Raw genomic sequence first — 19,200 nt, forward strand, 5'->3', positions numbered from 1 at the left:
TGATACTTCAGTTACATTTATGGAAATAATGTATCTTTGGAGAAATGTTGATACCACCTCTGTGCTAGTTGTTCACTATGCCACTGTGCAATGGCAGTGGTGTGGATGCTCATGAATTACATTTTCTGAATGACCTTCTTATTATGTCGTACAAACTAGTTATTTAATTATTTTTGAGATATTTATTTTCTGGCCATAACAGATGTACATTTTGTTACATCAGCTTCAGAAACATTCAACCAAAATAAATGTCACAGTTGCACATGTTGCACACAAAACAACATTTCACATACTGCTGGAATGCTCAGGGAAATAAATATTTCTGTGGTTGTCAGTCTTTCTTGATATTTAATAGGTTTTTAAAAAAAGGTCAAGAAAATATTTCTTTGCAACTGGAATAAAAGTTCAGCAGCTGCAAGAAATGTTCATTACATCTGAGGATAACAATTAGCTGCACTTGAAGCAATTAGGATGCAATTTCAGGCGATACCAGCCAGCTTTATCCTTCCCATTGTGAAATCTACCTTCCACTCCATAATACAACAGTATGCTGCTCCAGCACTGCCAATACTCTTGTTTCTGTCTGAGCCATCAGTCTGTCTTCTTGCTACAATTTTTCAGTGCTACAATTTTTCAGTCTCAACTATGACATCATCTGTTAAAAAAAAAAAGAAAAGTAGAGAGTTATTACTGAGCCTGTAACAGAGATAAGGTAGAAAATTTTGATTATAGTAAGTGGAAACATAAAACCTGTGCATGTTCCAAGGCAAGCTAAGTAACTATGTTTTAACTAGTTGACAGATAACTGTAACAGGGCCAGTGACAACACAGTTTGCAGTATCGGTTATTGGTAACTTTAATTTTGTGTAATTATTTTATGAGGTATTCTATGTATTTTAATTTTTAATACAGTCTATAACAAATGTGTGCAACTGCAAACTCAGTAGTTTACATAAGTAAGTGACCACTTGATGTAGCAAGATATAATAATAATAAAATAGTAAGAATAATAACAATAACTGTGGTGACCATTGACAACAAGAACATTAACATTCATCTTTAATGTTATGATCTTTGACTCTGCTCTCTTTATCTGTGTGTCTGGACACTTTTATGAGTTTTTCAGTTGTATTGTGCTTCTACATTTCATTAAAGTTTTTATAACAAATTGTTTGTTGGTGACTACTACATCAGCTGGAATTATTACATCAGTGACCCCAACTTCACTCAGTTGGTTAATCATGCAAGGGTGTTAAGTCTCCTGGACTGCTGCAAGGCTTACCACTAAATAAGCCTATGTTCACTGATGACATTCCAAAAATCCCGCTGATTACTTCAGGCTTTACAGGTGCTGTGCAGTGAGTTATAGCCTCAAAAATGTGGTCCAAATGTGGCAGAGATTTATTGATTCCCTCTTGTTCAACTTGCCATTCGCAAACACTTATCTTGATATTTTGATTTTGTCATCTATCATTGAGGTGCATGAATAGCACCTGTCACAGGTCTAGGCAACACTACATCAAAATGGTGTCAAAACCAATCATTAAAAGTCAATGGTGTGAAAACCAATCATGAAAAGTCACAAATGACCCATGATAACATCATTTCCCTGGGTTATATCATTTTGTCTGACTGCACCCAACCAACATCTGACTGCATTGAGCTCATTCGCAATCTACCTTTTCCTACAGACTACCATGGACTATGTAGATCCCTCCATATCATAAATTTCAACCTCCCACATCCCACCTCTATTAAGGGACCCCCCTCACCAATGCCATCATTGGTAAGCACACATCAAGTGCTAGGATAGTGCCTTGGACAAACAATTTGATCACAGCTTTCGAGTCACTCAAGACTTTCCCCATCCACACTACCACACCTGGTGCCCAATGCTCACATCTCAGTTACTGCAGACAGGAGTGACACATTGATTGGTGCAGTTTTGCAGCAGCATATCGGCAGCACAACTGAGTCTCTTTGGTTCTTTTCTAAGAAAATTTCACCTCCTCAGCACAAATGGTCAACATTCAGCCACAATTTCCTCATGGCCTATGAGGCAATCAGACACTTCTATGAAAATATCTAGGGACACAAATTCACCATCTTTATGGAGCATGTCCTGATAACTGTTGCCATAGCCCTGGACTGGACATTCTTCCTTGACTGCTCCACCACATGGACCTCATCTGGCAGCATTCCATGGATGTACAGTACACACATGGGTCCAATAATGTTGTAATGGGCAATTTCTTCCAACTCCACTGGACATGAGTGAGTTGGCACACTTACAGACAGACAATCCTGAGCTAACCAAAATGATGATGGACACAAAATGCTCTTTAACACTCAAGTGTTGCCTCCACCTGGTCTCCCCCACACCCATGATGTGTGACACTTTGATAAGCATGCTCCACGCATTCATTACTGCCTCTCTATGCCAAGTGATTTATTTATTTATTTAAATGTCAAGTTCCGTAGGACCAAATTGAGGAGCAAATCTCCAAGGTCATGGAACGTGTCAGTACATGAACTTACAACATAAAAAGTAATAACAGATAAAAATAAATGTTCATGAACGTGAAAGAAAATCAGTCCATAAGTTTAAGCAAATGCTATCAGCGATACAATGAGAATCATCTTAATTTTTCCAGGAACTCCTCAGCAGAATAGAAGGAGTGACCCATGAGGAAACTCTTCAGTTTCGATTTGAAAGCGTGTGGATTACTGCTAAGATTTTTGAATTCGAGTGGCAGCTTATTGAAAATGGATGCAGCAGTATACTGCACACCTTTTTGCACAAGAGTTAAGGAAGTCCGATCCAAATGGAGGTTTGATTTCTGCCGAGTATTAACCGAGTGAAAGCTGCTTATTCTTGGAAATAAACTAATATTGGTAACAAGAAACAACAATAAGGAATATACATATTGAGAGGCAAATGTCAAAATACCCAGACTCATGAAAAGAGGTCGACAAGACGTTTGTGAACTCACACCACTTATTGCCCGAACCGCCCATTTCTGAGCCAAAAATATCCTTCTAGAATGGGAAGAGTTACCCCAAAACATAATACCATATGACATAAGTGAATGAAAATAAGGAAAGTAGACTAATTTACGTGTCGAAATATCACTCACTTTCGATACCGTTCGAATAGTGAAAATGGCAGTATTAAGTCTTTGAACAAGATCCTGAACGTGGGCTTTCCACGTCAGCTTACTATCTATCTGAACACCTAGGAATTTGAACTGTTCAGTTTCATTAATCATATGCCCGTTCTGTGAGATTAAAACGTCAGGTTTTGTTGAATTGTGTGTTAGGAACTGTAAAAACTGAGTCTTGCTGTGATTTAACATTAGTTTATTTTCTACAAGCCATGAACTGAGGTCATGTACTGATCTACTTGCAACCAAGTCAATGTTGCAGACAACATCCTTTACTACCAAGCTAGTGTCATCAGCAAACAGAAATATTTTAGAGTTGCCCATAATACTAGAGTTGTTGTTGTTGTGGTCTTCAGTCCTAAGACTGGTTTGATGCAGCTCTCCATGCTACTCTATCCTGTGCAAGCTTCTTCATCTCCCAGTACCTACTGCAACCTACATCCTTCTGAATCTGCTTAGTGTATTGATCTCTTGGTCTCCCTCTACGATTTTTACCCTCCACGCTGCCCTCCAATGCTAAATTTGTGATCCCTTGATGCCTCAAAACATGTCCTACCAACCGATCCCTTCTTCTAGTCAAGTTGTGCCACAAACTTCTCTTCTCCCCAATCCTATTCGATACCTCCTCATTAGTTACATGATCTACCCACCTTATCTTCAGCATTCTTCTGTAGCACCACATTTCGAAAGCTTCTATTCTCTTCTTGTCCAAACTGGTGATCATCCATGTTTCACTTCCATACATGGCTACACTCCATACAAATACTTTCAGAAACGACTTCCTGACACTTAAATCTATACTCGATGTTAACAAATTTCTCTTCTTCAGAAATGATTTCCTTGCCACCGCCAGTCTACACTTTATATCCTCTCTACTTCGACCATCATCAGTTATTTTACTCCCTAAATAGCAAAACTCCTTTACTACTTTAAGTGTCTCATTTCCTAATCTAATCCCCTCAGCATCACCCGATTTAATTTGACTACATTCCATTATCCACGATTTGCTTTTGTTGATGTTCATCTTATATCCTCCTTTCAAGACACTGTCCATTCCGTTCAACTGCTCTTCCAAGTCCTTTGCTGTCTCTGACAGAATTACAATGTCATCAGCGAACCTCAAAGTTTTTACTTCTTCTCCATGAATTTTAATACCTACTCCGAATTTTTCTTTTGTTTCCTTTACTGCTTGCTCAATATACAGATTGAATAACATCGGGGAGAGGCTACAACCCTGCCTCACTCCTTTCCCAACCACTGCTTCCCTTTCATGCCCCTCGACTCTTATAACTGCCATCTGGTTTCTGTACAAATTGTAAATAGCCTTTCGCTCCCTGTATTTTACCCCTGCCACCTTCAGAATTTGAAAGAGAGTATTCCAGTTAACGTTGTCAAAAGCTTTCTCTAAGTCTAGAGGGCATATCATTTATATAAATAAGGAACAGGAGCGGCCCCAACACTGATCCCTGGGGCACCCCCCACTTGACAGTACCCCTCTCAGATCCCACATCACTGCCGTTATCAACAATGTGAATAATGACCTTTTGCTGCCTGTTGCTAAAGTAAGAGGTGAACCAATTGTGAGCTACTTCCCTTATTCCGTAATGGTCCAACTTCTGGAGCAATATTGTGTAATCAACACAGTCAAATGCCTTTGTTAAATCAAAAAATACGCCAAGCATTCGAAACTTTTTGTTCAGTACCTCACAGAGAAAAGAGAATATAGCATTTTCAGTTGTCAAACTACTTCTAAAGCCGAACTGTACATTTGATAGCAAATCGTGTGATATAAAATGATCAATTAACCTTACATACACAGCCTTTTCGATAACTTTTGCAAACACTGATGGCATATAAATAGGTCTAAAATTATCTACATTATCCATTTCTCCCTTTTTATAAAGGCGCTTTACTACTGAGTACTTTAATCACTCAGGAAACTGACCATTCCTAAAGGAAAAATTACAAATACGGCTAAATACAGGGCTAACATGTGCAGCACAGTACTTTAATATTCTACTAGACACTCCATCATAACCATGAGAGTCCCTAGTCTTCAGTGATTTGATTATTGTCTCAATCTCCCTCTTGTCTGTATCACATAGGAGTATATCAGACATCAATCTCGGAAAGGCATTTGCTAAGAAATTTATATGATTCCCTGTAGATACTAAATTTTTATTTAATTCACCATCAATGCTCAGAAAATGGTTGTTAAATACTGTACATATATCTGATTTATCAGTAACAGAAATATTATTACTGCAAACTGACTTAATATCGTCAACCTTGTGCTGCTGACCAGACACTTCCTTCACAACTGACCATATGGCTTTAATTTTATCCTGTGAATTAGCTATTCTATTTGCATACCACATACTTTTTGCCTTGCTAATAACATTTTTAAGCACCTTACAATACTGTTTGTAGTGGGCTACTGTAGCTTGATTGTGACTACTTCTAACATTTTGATATAATTCCCGCTTTGTTCTACATGATATCCTTATCCCACTAGTCAGCCAACCAGGCTGTCCATTACTGCTAGTACCCCATTTAGAATGTTCTAATGGAAAGCAACTCTCAAAGAGCATGAGAAATGTGTTATGGAAAGCATTATATTTATCATCTGTATTATCGGCACTATAAACATCTTGCCACTCTTGTTCCTTGACAAGTTTTGAAAAACTCTCTATTGCTGTTGGATTAACTTTCCTACGTAGTTTGTAATTAAATATGACATTGGTTAAAGTACAAACACCTTTTAGTGTTAAAATTTGTGCATCATGGTCTGAAAGGCCATTCACCCTTTTACTAACAGAATGCCCATCTAGTAATGAAGAATGAATAAAAATATTGTCTATGACTGTGCTACTGTTCCCCTGCACCCTAGTTGGAAAAAATACAATTTGCATCAGATCATATGAATTTAGGAGATCTACCAACATCCTTTTTCTTGCACAATCATGTACAAAATTAATATTGAAGTCACCACATAGAACTACTTTCTGGTACTTCCTACAAAGTGAATCAAGGACCCTCTCTAGCTTAAGCAAAAATGCTCTGAAGTCAGAGTTAGGGGACCTATAAACAACAGCAATTAGAAGTTTAGTTTCACTAAATTCAACTAATGCTGCACAACTTTCAAATATCTGTTCAGTGCAGTGTCGTGATACGTCTATGGTCTCAAATGAAATACTGTTTTTTACGTACAGAGCCACTCCCCCACCCCACAAGGAACTCCTTGAGAAGCAGCCAGCTAATCTGTAGCCTGGTAAAGGAAGCGTCTGAATTATCAAATTATTTAAGTGGTGCTCAGATATACCAATAATTTCAGAGTTAGCATCTATTAGCAGTTCACTAACTTTATCTCTAATACTTCTTATATTGGAAACATTACATCCTCTGGAGGTGAGCCCCTAGTTAGAGGCACTTCCTTTAAGCAGGTATACCTATCAGCTGACTTCAGTCTAAAAAAGGTGCAGCTCTAACACCAACTACTACAGGAATTTTTCCATGAGTGATACCACTACCACTACCACCACCACCACCACCACCACCACCACCACCACCACCACCACCCACTACACTGTCACCTATAAGCTTAGCCAGCCTCCGTTTCTCATACCTGTTGAGGTGCAGGCCATGCCTAGTGAAACCCCATCTACTGATAGACCCAACTGGCACCACGGAGATGTGATCCATGCCCTCCACCATCAGTGCCCTCCCCAGCCCCACATTAATGCGCCTAACAGCCGCATTAAGGTGAGGCCGATCATGACGCTGAAACAGTTGCATGAAATGCACATTAGTACCACCAGTTTGAGGAGCTATCTTAACCAAGTCACCACTGACATCATATTCCCCGTCCCTATCGAGACTGTTCCCTGCTCCACCCACTACCACTACCTGATCCTCTTTTGTAAAATTATTACATAACTCCCCTATGCTTTCAGTCACCTGAGCCAACCCTACACTAGGCTTCACAATGCTGGTGACCTGGTACTCACTCCCCAACACTTCCTGCAACTGCTGGCCCACACCTCTACCGTGGGAACTACCTAGCAGCAGAACCTTCTTTCTGATAGACTTTGCCACTAACTAGGCCTCATAATTGCTGAGGACTGCTGCAAGTTACCTACATCTATGGCTACACAAGGCTCCTCTCCACTCAACTCTGACAGTTGGTCGTATCTATTGCATGTATACAAAGTAAAACTGTCTGAGTACCTCCTCTTCCTAGCTACCTTCTTGCCAACTTGTTACTCACCGACAACCTTACTCAGGCCATACCTACAGCCCTTCTGGACCCACACAATGACCCCTCCCCAATCCCTGCAGCCTCAGCCTCATCTGCCAGTGATCTGACTTATGATATGTGTGCTGACAGTGATCATCACATCCCTGCATGGACTGTCTCATCCAGGCATCATAGCGTTTTGTTTGGCCAGGAATAAAAGATGATTGTCGCACTTGGTTATGCAGATTTATCCTGTGTCAGAGGAGTAAGGTGAGACAGAAAGCTCAGCCCACTCTTGGACAACTGAGCATCACAAAGGGCCACCTACATCATGTCCATATTGGCATGAGACCACTAGCACTCTCAGATGTTTATTGTTACAGTCTGTCTATCATCGACCGAGTTACAATGTGGGTTGAAGTCATTCCTCTCTCTAACATTATGGCCAAAACAGCTGCCCACGCTATTGTTAATTCCTGGGTTACCCACTTCAGCTGTCCCTCCTTAGTTAAAAGTGACCTGGGCTATAAACTTGAGTCCTTGCACTTCTCAAAACTTTGTGAGCTGTGTGCTGTTGACAAATTTCATAACACCACATGTCATTCAGAGTGATGGTCTTTTGAAATGATGGCACCATACACATAAAGTAACGCTCATGTGCCATGGTAGTTCCTGGTTAGAACCGCTACCGCAGACCATTTCAGGGATATGTCCTGCTTCTGAGGAAGATCTCCAGGCATCACTTGCAGATGTCTTGTATGGGAGCCCCTCATCTTATCTACCAAATTCATTGTCCCTTTTACTCCCCTACAGGATGATGAGCTTTCAGCATCAGTTGATCATGTATGTGCACACATCATGCATGGTTATATGCCAACTTCACAGCCACATTCTCTACCCAATGTTTTGTCCCTGAAGAACTGGCTATTCACAACTATGTGCTGCTCTGTGACGACTCTGTCATAGTCTCATGCACAGAACACCTTCAACATCATACATAATGACAAACTTCAGACAGTCTCGGTGACTTGATTGAAAGCTGCCATATTACTCACCAACAACCTTACTCAGGCCATACCTACAGCCCTTCTGGAACCACACAGTGACCCCTCCCCAATCCCTGCAGCCTCAGCTTCATCTGCCAGTGATCTGACATATGATATGTGTGCTGACAGTGAGTCAATACCCGTCAAGGATCCCACTTCACTGCCAATGTTTTGATTGACATGTGCGACAACAGTGATGTACTGTATATCAACCCTGCCTCCACCTCTTCACACCCAACTCCCACTGTACAGTGCCCTCTCTATCAAGGTCAGGAACAGCGCAACATTTGTCTTTGTCATCTCATCACTGCCTCTACAGTTGCCCCCACCATGCACATCCAACTATTGAACTCTCCCGAGCTTCCTCCCAATGCTGATAAGAGTCTCATTTCAGCAAAAATGGCCAACTCTCCATCATCATCCCCATTTGAGGACTGAGTATGTATATTGCTCCAGCCAACGACCTCCCCTGCACTCACGATGGATGTCAATTTCATCCGTCTGAGTGGATGTGACATTTTATCATTGATGGCATCACTTGCTGTGCATCTCACTCATGCTCCACCCTTCTCAAGGGGTGCACTCATGCTCCACACCTCTCAAGGGGTGCTCTGTGCTGACCATTGATCACTAGAACACTGTCATTCATCTTTGATGTTAAGATATTTGACTCTGCTCCCTCTGTCTTTGTGTCTGTGCGCCATTACAAGTTGTTCAATTGTATTGTGCTTGTATGTTTCATTAACATTTTTGGTAACAAATAAGTTATTGGTGATTTCCATCCTCTACCATATCATTGTTAGGATTTAAATTACCGTATCATAATAAAAGTAGCACATTAGCCGTATGTAAATAGAAAAACAGTGCTATAAGCAATGGAGTTCAGAAATCTTTTAGTGAGTTTAAACAACTTTTAATTAACAACTGTTTCAACTTGCCCTTAAAACGATTTCCTTAGAACTGCTTTATATTATTTGACAATCTTTTCTACAATTATTGTCTTCCAACAGCAAGTGGACTGTGATCTGTAACTCTTTTATTACTCTGTATCCCATGATAATCACATCTGCTTCTTATACTGTAGAGGTGAATGTCTTTATTTGTTACACTTATTTCTTCATTCTCTTTTACAAAAATAATTATCTTATGAACATACAACGAGGACACAGTCACTAAATTATACTTGTTGAAGTAGTACCTACATAACTGGCAACTGCTCATATTACCAATTACCCTCACTGCTCTCTTCTGAAGTACAAATATCTCTCACATGTAGGCTGTGGTCCCATGTCCCAAATTTCAATCCCATATTGCAAATGTGAGTGTGTTAATCCATACTATTCCATAATATATTTATTTTAGGGTGGAGATGATGTTATATTTCTGAGGTGTTTTAAATACTGCAGCTAATCATTTTACAGAGGTAGCTGATATGCTCTTTCCATGTAATGTCTAAAAATTTATGTTTATCAGAAGTTTCCGCTGTACATAGTGATTCATATTTATGTCCCCTTGAAGTTGCTTATGATTTAACAAGAACTTGATGACAACTGTCTTATCCTTATTCAATCTAAGATTATTCTCTGTATTGTCCACAACACTAGTAGTTCAGTACAGCCCCAGTTAGCAAACAATATATAAACAGCGTAGTTCACTCTGTATATGTTCAATATCCTTTGTTAGTCATTTTTGGTATGGGTCCTATACACTGCAGCGGTGATTATAACCAATCTCCTATGCAGACTGGTTGCATTTCCTTAGTTTTCTACCAAGAACCAAAGTCTGCCACTTGCTTTATCTATGACTGAGCCTATGTGGTCATTCCATTTCGTATTGCAATGAAATACTATGTGTAGGTATTTATATAAGTTGATCAATTCCAGTTGAAACTCCTTGATACTGTAGTGATAGAGTACTACATTTTTCGTTTTGTGAAGTGTGATATTTTATTTTTGTGAACATTTAAACCAAATTACCAGCCTTTGCATCACTTTGCAATCCTGTAAAGATCTGACTAAATGTCTGTCCAACTTTTTACAGACTATATGCTTCATTATAGATAACTGTATCATCTGTTAAAAGTCTGAAGTTACTATTAATATTGTTTGCAAAGTCATTAATATACAACGTCAACATCAAGGGCCCCAACACATTTCCTTGGAGCATAAGCAAAGCTACTTCTACATTTGCTGATGACTCTCCATCAACAATTAAGATGCTGCATCTTCCCTACCAAGAAATTCTCAATCCAGTCACAAATTTTCCTTGATCACATACACTCACGCTTTTTGGAACTCAAGAAATACTGCAAGTACCTGTTAGGTCCAATCCACACTTTTATGGATGTCATGTGAGAAAAGCATGAGCTGGTTTCACAAGACCATTGTTTTCATAAACCATCCTTGAAGGTATGGAGGAAGTCACTCTGTTCAAAAGACATTATTATATTTGAGATCAGAACTTGTTCTAAGAATCTGCAACAGATGGATATCAATGATATTGGACAGTAGTTTTGTGGATCACTGCTGCTGCCCTTCTTGTAGATGGATGTAACCTGTGCTTTCTTCCAATGACTGGGTATGGTTTTTTGTTTGAGGAATCTGTGGTAGATTATGGTTAAAAGAGGGACTAACTCAACTGCAAATTCAGTATAGAATTTTATAGGGATTCCATCAGACCCTCAAGTCTTTTTCAATTTTTGCAGTTTTAGCTGATTCCTAATGCCACTGACACTAGTATTTATAGCACTCATCTCTGCAGTGATACAAGAATTAAATTGTGGAAATAGCTCTGGATATTCCTCTGTAAAGATACAACTGAAAACAAAGTTCAGCATTTCTGTTTTTGCTTTGCTACCTTCAATTTCAGTCCCTGACTCAGTCATGAGTGTCTTGACACAAACTTTGGTACCACTGACCAACCTTTATATATGACCAGAAATTGTTTGGGTTTTGTGAGAGAGCTGTTCATAATATTCTGCTATGGTAGTTGTTGATGGTATCATGCATTGCCCTCTTCACAGCCAAACACATTTCTTTCAGCATCTCCCTATGCATAGCTCCACATTTCATTTTATACATGCTATTCACCATGGCTAAATGTTTGGAATTCCTTACTGAGGTATGATCACTGCCTCTGTATCTAGTTTGCTGAATATATAATCATTCTACTCATTTCATGTGCCCTTAGTACTTTGCTAATCAGTGTTACTATAATTGCCTTATGGTCACTGACATCAGTTTCTATGTGGACATTCTCAAAGAGGTTGCATCTTTTTACTGCTATTAGATCTAATATACTTCCACCATGAATGGGTTTACGAATGATCTGTTCGAGGTAATTCTCAGAGAGTGCTTTGCAGGATCTCAGACATATACAGACACAAGCAAACATATGTAAAGGCCTTTACATATGTCTGCTTGTGCCTGTATATATGCAGATGGATATGTGTGTGTGTGTGTGTGTGCGCGCGAGTGTATAATGGTCCCTTTTTCCCCCTAAGGTAAGTCTTTCCGCTCCCGGGATTGAAATGACTCCTTACCCTCTCCCTTAAAACCCACATCCTTTCGTCTTTCCCTCTCCTTCCCTCTTTCCTGATGAAGCAACCGTGGGTTGTGAAAGCTTGAAATTTGTGTGTGTGTTTGTGTGTTTTTTATTGTGTCTATCTACCAGCGCCTTCTCGTTTGGTAAGTCACAGCATCTTTGTTTTTTAATATATTTTTCCCATGTGGAATGTTTCTTTATACTGTGACTTACCAAACGATAAAGTGCTGGTAGATAGACACAATTAAAAACACAAACACAAATTTCCAGCTTTCGCAACCCAAGGTTGCTTCATCAGGAAAGCAGATGAGTAGGAAAAACAAACCCATTATGTTAAAGTACAGCATTAGTAGTGTGATGTACAGCATTAGTACTGTGCTGTTTGACATAGTCACCTCAATTAAATATCAAGGCATAATGTTGGAAAGCAGCGGATAGGCACTTGGTGCAGGGAGTGGCAACTGTCCCTTAACATAGACAAATGTAATGTATTGCAAACACATAGAAAGAAGGATCCTTTATTGTATGATTATATGATAGCGGAACAAACACTGGTAGCAGTTACTTCTGTAAAATATCTGGGAGTATGCGTGCGGAACGATTTGAAGTGGAATGATCATATAAAATTAATTGTTGGTAAGGCGGGTACCAGGTTGAGATTCATAGGGAGAGTGCTTAGAAAATGTAGTCCATCAACAAAGGAGGTGGCTTACAAAACACTCATTTGACCTATACCTGAGTATTGCTCATCAGTGTGGGATCCATACCAGATCGGTTTGACGGAGGAGATAGAGAAGATCCAAAGAAGAGCGGCGCGTTTCGTCACAGGGTTATTTGGTAACCGTGATAGCATTACGGAGATGTTTAATAAACTCAAGTGGCAGGCTCTGCAAGAGAGGCGCTCTGCATCGCGGTGTAGATTGCTCGCCAGGTTTCGAGAGGGTGCGTTTCTGGATGAGGTATCGAATATATTGCTTCCCCCTACTTATACCTCCCGAGGAGATCACGAATTTTAAATTAGAGAGATTAGAACGCACACGGAGGCTTTCAGACAGTCGTTCTTCCCACGAACCATACGCGACTGGAACAGGAAAGGGAGGTAATGACAGTGGCACGTAAAGTGCCCTCCGCCACACACCGTTGGGTGGCTTGTGGAGTATAAATGTAGATGTAGATGTAGGGAAGGAGAGGGGAAGATGAAAGGATGTGGGTTTTAAGGGAGAGGGTAAGGAGTCATTCCAATCCTGGTAGCGGAAAGACTTACCTTAGGGGGAAAATAGGACAGGTATACACTCACACATGCATGCGCACGCACAAACACACACACACACACACACACACACACACACACACACACACACACACATATCCATCCGCACATATACAGCCACAGGCAGACATATGTCTGACCACGGATGAAGGGCAAAACAGGCAGATTCCATATTCATAGATTTCTGTAAAACATTTGACATAGTGCCACACTGCTGACTGTTAACAAAGGTACAAGTATATGGAATAGGTTCCCAGATATGTGAGTGTCTCAAAGACTTTTTCAGTAACAGAACCCAGTATATTGTCCCTGATGGCAATTATTCATCAGGAGTGCCCAAGGAAGTGTGAAAGGACTACTGTTATTTTCTTTATACATAAATGATTTGGCAGACAAGGTAAACAGCAGCCTGTGGCTGTTTGGAGATGACTTAGACAAAATTTTTAGTTGGTGTGATGAATGGCAGCTAGATCTAAACTCATAAAAATGTAAGTTAAGCAGATGAGTAGGAAAAACAAACCCATTATGTTCAAGTACAGCATTAGTAGTTTGATGTACAGCATTAGTACTGTGCTGTTGAACATAGTCACCTCAATTAAATATCAAGGCATAATGTTGGAAAGCAGTATCAAATGGAATGAGCAATGGAGGATTGTAGTAGAGAAGGCAAATGGTCAACTTTGGTTTATTGGGAGAATTTTAGGAGAGTGTGGTTCATCTGTGAAAGAGACTACATAAAGGACACTAGTGTGAGCCATTGTTTTGAGTACTGTTTGAGTGTTTGGGATCCACACCAAGTCAAATTAAGGGAAGACATAGAATCAATTCAAAGATGGGCTGCTAGATTTGCTACCAGTAGGTTCAAACAACATGCAAGTATTATGGAGATGCCTCAGGAACTCAAATGGGAATCACTGGAGGGATGGCGATGTTCTTTTCAAGGAGTGCAACTGTGAAACAGTAGAGAAGCAGCATTTTATGCTGACTGCAGAGCGAGTCTACTGCTACCTATGTTTATTTTGTGTAAGTGCCATGAGGATGAGATTAGAGAGATTAGGGCTTGTACAGAGGCATGCAGACAGTAGTTTTTCCCTTGCTCTATTTGTGAATGGAGCAGGAAAGGAAATTACTAGTAGTGGCACAGAATATCTTCTGCCATGCACCATATAGTGGCTTGTGGAATGTTTATATAGATGTAGATAAATATGTAGATGTAAGACATACCAGGACCACATATGGAACTACCTGATAGCCCTCTACAATTTTAGTCTGTATTTTTTACATCAAGGGTATAATGTACACATTAAGAGATATCAATACATTATTTACCAAAATTAATTTTAGTTATGAGTGTCAAATTTCACCTGAATTTTACTCTGAAATATGTGTAATATAATCTATCAGTAATAACTGAAAGTATAGGAGTTTTTAGCAAAATTTCATAAGGACTTTTTTATTATTATTGTCCCAATGTTTTGTAAAAGTTTATGCTGTACACTATAAAAAAATGACAGTACAGCTGGAAATGTAGTCTGAGTCTGTAAGGTGATATATGTGTCGATGTGCCACACTCCAATCATCTGCAAGTGTATGGTGGGTTCCCTTACCTAATTTCTTCTTTTTTCCTGTTTCCATAAAGGAATTTCCATTACTGTCACACTCAGTAATTGCCTGTATCTGTTGACTACTACCAAAAGATACAAGATATCATGTACTACATGAGATTTTTTAAAGCATTTTAGTATCTTTTAAATGTCAATAATGGAATGGGATCAGGCCCCAAATTTTGTGTGATGATTTTACTAGCTTTTCCCATTCTGACACCACGAATACCACTCTGATACAAAATAATTGCTGGACAGAAACAAATGAAATCAAAAACTAAATAGAATAGAAAAGCCTTATTTGAAAAAAGTCTAATAAAATACAGCCAGACAACTTCATTTAATTATATTGTGTACAAGATTATCAATATAACTGAAACTTCCTGGCAGATTAAAACTGTGTGCCGGACCGAGACTCGAACTCGGGACCTTTGCCTTTCGCGGGCAAAGGTCCCGAGTTCGAGTCTCGGTCTGACACAAAGTTTCAATCTGCCAGGAAGTTTCATATCAGCGCACACTCCGCTGCAGAGTGAAAATCTCATTCTGGTATCAATATAACTGTTCCTATATTTTTCTCTGTAGAATATAGAAAATAAACGACCAAAAAATATATACCTTCATGCTTCTTTTTCATGAAGCTGGGATCATTCCAGGGCTGTACTTCTGCCTTCCCAAAGATAACAAATGTCAAGTTTCCTAGGAAGTAAATTCCAGCAGCCATAAGAAATATGTAACGCCATTCCTCCTGGGTCTGAAAAAAAGTAATAATGTACTAATTCAAGAATGCCTGTGGTTTCCTCCTCACACTGTCGTCTAAAAATATTCAGTTCTCTGTTGTGTTGTTGTCCATTAATAGTAATAGTAGCATCTGTGCAGTTGCATGTGAGAAGTACTGTTTGATGTCTAGAGATGAAAGAACATAGTCATATTTAACTGTGGTACAGAAGTTATTTGTCAACATAATTTTCAGGATGGGAAAAGCAAGAAGTAAAGAGGCAGTAAGCGATCACATGCCATCATTATTTGTTCAATTCCACACAGCTGATGGCCCAGCACTATGTCATGAACATTCTGTCAACAGGGCAATGCTCATCTACACATGGCATGTATCTCTACGAAATGTCTGTGTGATGAGATACACCCATGACCAGCAAGAGCCCAAGATCTGTCTCCAATAGAACATATGTGTGTGTGCCAGTATCCAGGATACCAGGAACCTGTCACAACAATAGTGGGCCAGCTTGCCTTAGGTGAGAATACAATGCTGTATGGGACACTTCCCACTTGATTCAGTACTTGCATCAAGGACAGAGGGGGTTATGCCATCATACTAATAAGTGGGCTCATTTTACCAAGTTCTTTTTAAATCTGACTCATTTCTGTAATTACTGAAATAAAATCAAGTATCCCTTCAACCCACGAAATTTCATTTCATTTTATTTTGCCTCCTCATCTGGATGCTTGAGTTTCTTTGTCAGGCAGCGTATATTTGCAAAACAGCAACATATGAAATCATTAATGTCGCAACAAAACTTAAGAAAATGTCCGCAAAAACTGGCAGTATTCCAGATTATATGCATTACATACATTTCAGTTTAATTTAAGATATAAAGTCATCTTCTCTGACAGGCATGTTTTCTGACTGTCTAAAAATTGCCAAAGTCTCTTCATAAGAAAGGAGACAAATCAAATTTAGAAAACTAGAGACCAGTTGGTTTTTTATCAGGGTTCAACAAAGTCAAGAAAGAGTCATGAATAACAGATTAATAAAATGTTTGGACTAAAACAAAATCATCACCGACAGTATGTCTTCAGGAAAAATTAACAGACAACTAGTGCCATGTATAATATTGTACTAAATGCTCTAGTGATAGCAGACAAAAAACACAACAGTAATGCTATTTTGTAGACCTAAGTAAAGCTTTTGACATTTTGGATAACAAAAATGCTTTTGGAAGCACTCCAAGTAAATGGCATTAACACACTACATTAAAATGGTTCACCTTTTACTTGACAATCACAAAACTAGAAATACAAATAAAAAATTAACCGAAGGAAGATACTAGAGTATGCTTCTGAACTGCAGAAAAACTGAAAAACTTCCTATATATAAATGACTTAGAGCTGCATACTTAATCTCTCTCTCTCTCTCTCTCTCTCTCTCTCTCTCTCTCTCTCACACACACACACACACACACACACACACACACACACACACACACACACACATTTTTTTTGTAAATAACACATGTGTCATTATAAGAAAATTCTTCTTAATTGCAAACAGCTGTAAAGAAAGCTTCAGTAAAACTAAACAGATAGTCTGAGGAGGATAAGTGATTGATTAAAACAGAATCTCAAATTTCTGCTTAACAGTTGATCCTTGCACCACTTGTGTGATAAGAAATTCCACCAAAATTACACCCTCTCTGAAAACAAAAATTTTAGGAATTTGCTTTAAATGGCTTTAAATGATACATAGATATAAACAAAGTAAAAACAGCATTAAATAAAATATGTTACAGCCTACATTTTCTTTCTGCTAAAACTTGTTTTCACACCAACCAGACAGCCCACTTTGTCTAATTCTATAGTATCCTTTAGTATGGAATTATTTTCTGAACAATATGCCACCCAGTTCAGTCTTTCTTAACCCAGAAAAGAACTGTAAGAGCAGTGGTGCATGCTTGACAAGCAAACTCTTGCGAGCCATTGTTTCAAAAATTGAACATAGGAACTCTGTGTTTCAACAGGCAAAGATTCCAGGTTTGAGTCTTGGTCTAGCACACAGTTTTAATCTGCCAAGAAGTTACAAATCAGTGCATATTCTGTTGCAGAATGAAAATACATTCTGGGATCTTAGAAAGAATTTTAAAAGTTTTTTATATCCATGAACATCACACATGACAAATGCAAATTTTCCATGTCCATGCATAAGAGACACCAGCTTTTAAGACTTCCACTACAAATAGTGTAACACATGGCTACAGAATTTTTCCACACAAGATAAACATTATTTCAGCATGTTCACCTTTTTAGTAAGACCTTAATAGCACTCTCATTAGATCACTGTTTCTGTTCAGCATCACAACATTGAAATGCAAGAGATATGAAACAAGAAAGTGCAATCAGTTATTATTTATTGGTTTTCCATCTTGATCTTACTGCAGTTTAACTAAAGAGAATTACACCAGACACATTTTGCTTGCATTTGTGAAGAATCTGCTGTGGTTATTGGTGTTTTTTTACATTTTCTCCAAACCACTACTTCTTCCCTCCTTGTTAGAAGTGGCTGACATTGAAAAACTTCCTTTCATACATGCACTTGGCAATTTTTGTCAATCTGCATTGAGAAATACATATAACTTCAGTTCAGTTTATAAAGGTGAAGTGTAAATAACCCAAATTAAGTGCAAGAAATACTGCAGAATGGCAAAAACTGCCAAACACGTGAAAGGAAGTCTTTCAACATCAATTACTGCTAACAAAGAAGGAAGAAGCAATGGTTTGAAGAATATGTAAAGAAACATCAATAACCAAGAAAGATGCTCTATAAATAAAAGTAAACATGTCTGGTGTAATTCTCTTTAATTAAATTGTAGTATGCTCGAGATGGAAAACCAATACTGATTTTAACAGCTGCTGCAGGAGATGGCCGTGCAAACAAATAAATTAAGAAAACGCAAAAATTGCTACTGCAAATAGTGAAAGCTCTTGAATATCTTTATTTATTTAATACCATAATTGTGTTAAATTTTCTGCACTTTTTGTAATAGTAAGTTGTGTGTGTGTGTGTGTGTGTGTGTGTGTGTGTGTGTGTGTGTGTGTATCTGTGTGAATGTGTGTGTACGCTCACATGCAGATGCACAGGCATGTACACATGAGCATACATCCAAACACAATATTTATAAATAAATGATGGAAAAGTTTATAGCTGAATAAAAAAATCAAAATAAATTGATAATAAGTATAATCCAAAATGATTCTTTTAAGCAGAACCCATATTATTTATTATTCAATTGATGTTTGTGACTAGCCCATAATCAGGAACCTGACACTGGATATAATAAACAAAACTAAATAGTTATAATCACTCTCACCAGGTCAGATGATGAAAAGGAATAATAAAAATAAACTCACCTTACACTGTCACTAATCACATTCAAATTAGCATCTAAATTGTCTAACAACTGTCTGCATTTCTTTTGTCAGCGTGAAACGGGAACAACATACACTGACATAAAAAGTGAAAAAAAAAATTATGATACTTGGCAGCCTGACATGTGCTGATAAGAAATACAGTTACTTTCCAAAACTGAATACCATAGAAATAAAT

At 38.6% G+C, this 19,200-nt stretch overlaps 1 protein-coding gene across 1 annotated transcript in view; it reads right to left on the reverse strand.

The window, feature by feature from the left end:
- Positions 1–328: 328 nt before the first annotated feature.
- LOC124798829 (putative inorganic phosphate cotransporter) overlaps positions 329–19,200 on the reverse strand; it is a 166,509-nt gene continuing 147,637 nt past the window's right edge. Inside the window, exons 9-10 of the mRNA XM_047262363.1 lie at positions 15,480–15,615; positions 329–655 (exon numbers count right to left, since the gene is read on the reverse strand). Of these exons, the coding sequence (XP_047118319.1) occupies positions 624–655; positions 15,480–15,615 (168 nt within the window). The 3' untranslated portion in view covers positions 329–623. The remainder of the gene's footprint in view (positions 656–15,479; positions 15,616–19,200) is intronic.

This window comes from Schistocerca piceifrons, chromosome 1, assembly GCF_021461385.2.
Source record: "Schistocerca piceifrons isolate TAMUIC-IGC-003096 chromosome 1, iqSchPice1.1, whole genome shotgun sequence".
NCBI lineage: Eukaryota > Metazoa > Arthropoda > Insecta > Orthoptera > Acrididae > Schistocerca > Schistocerca piceifrons.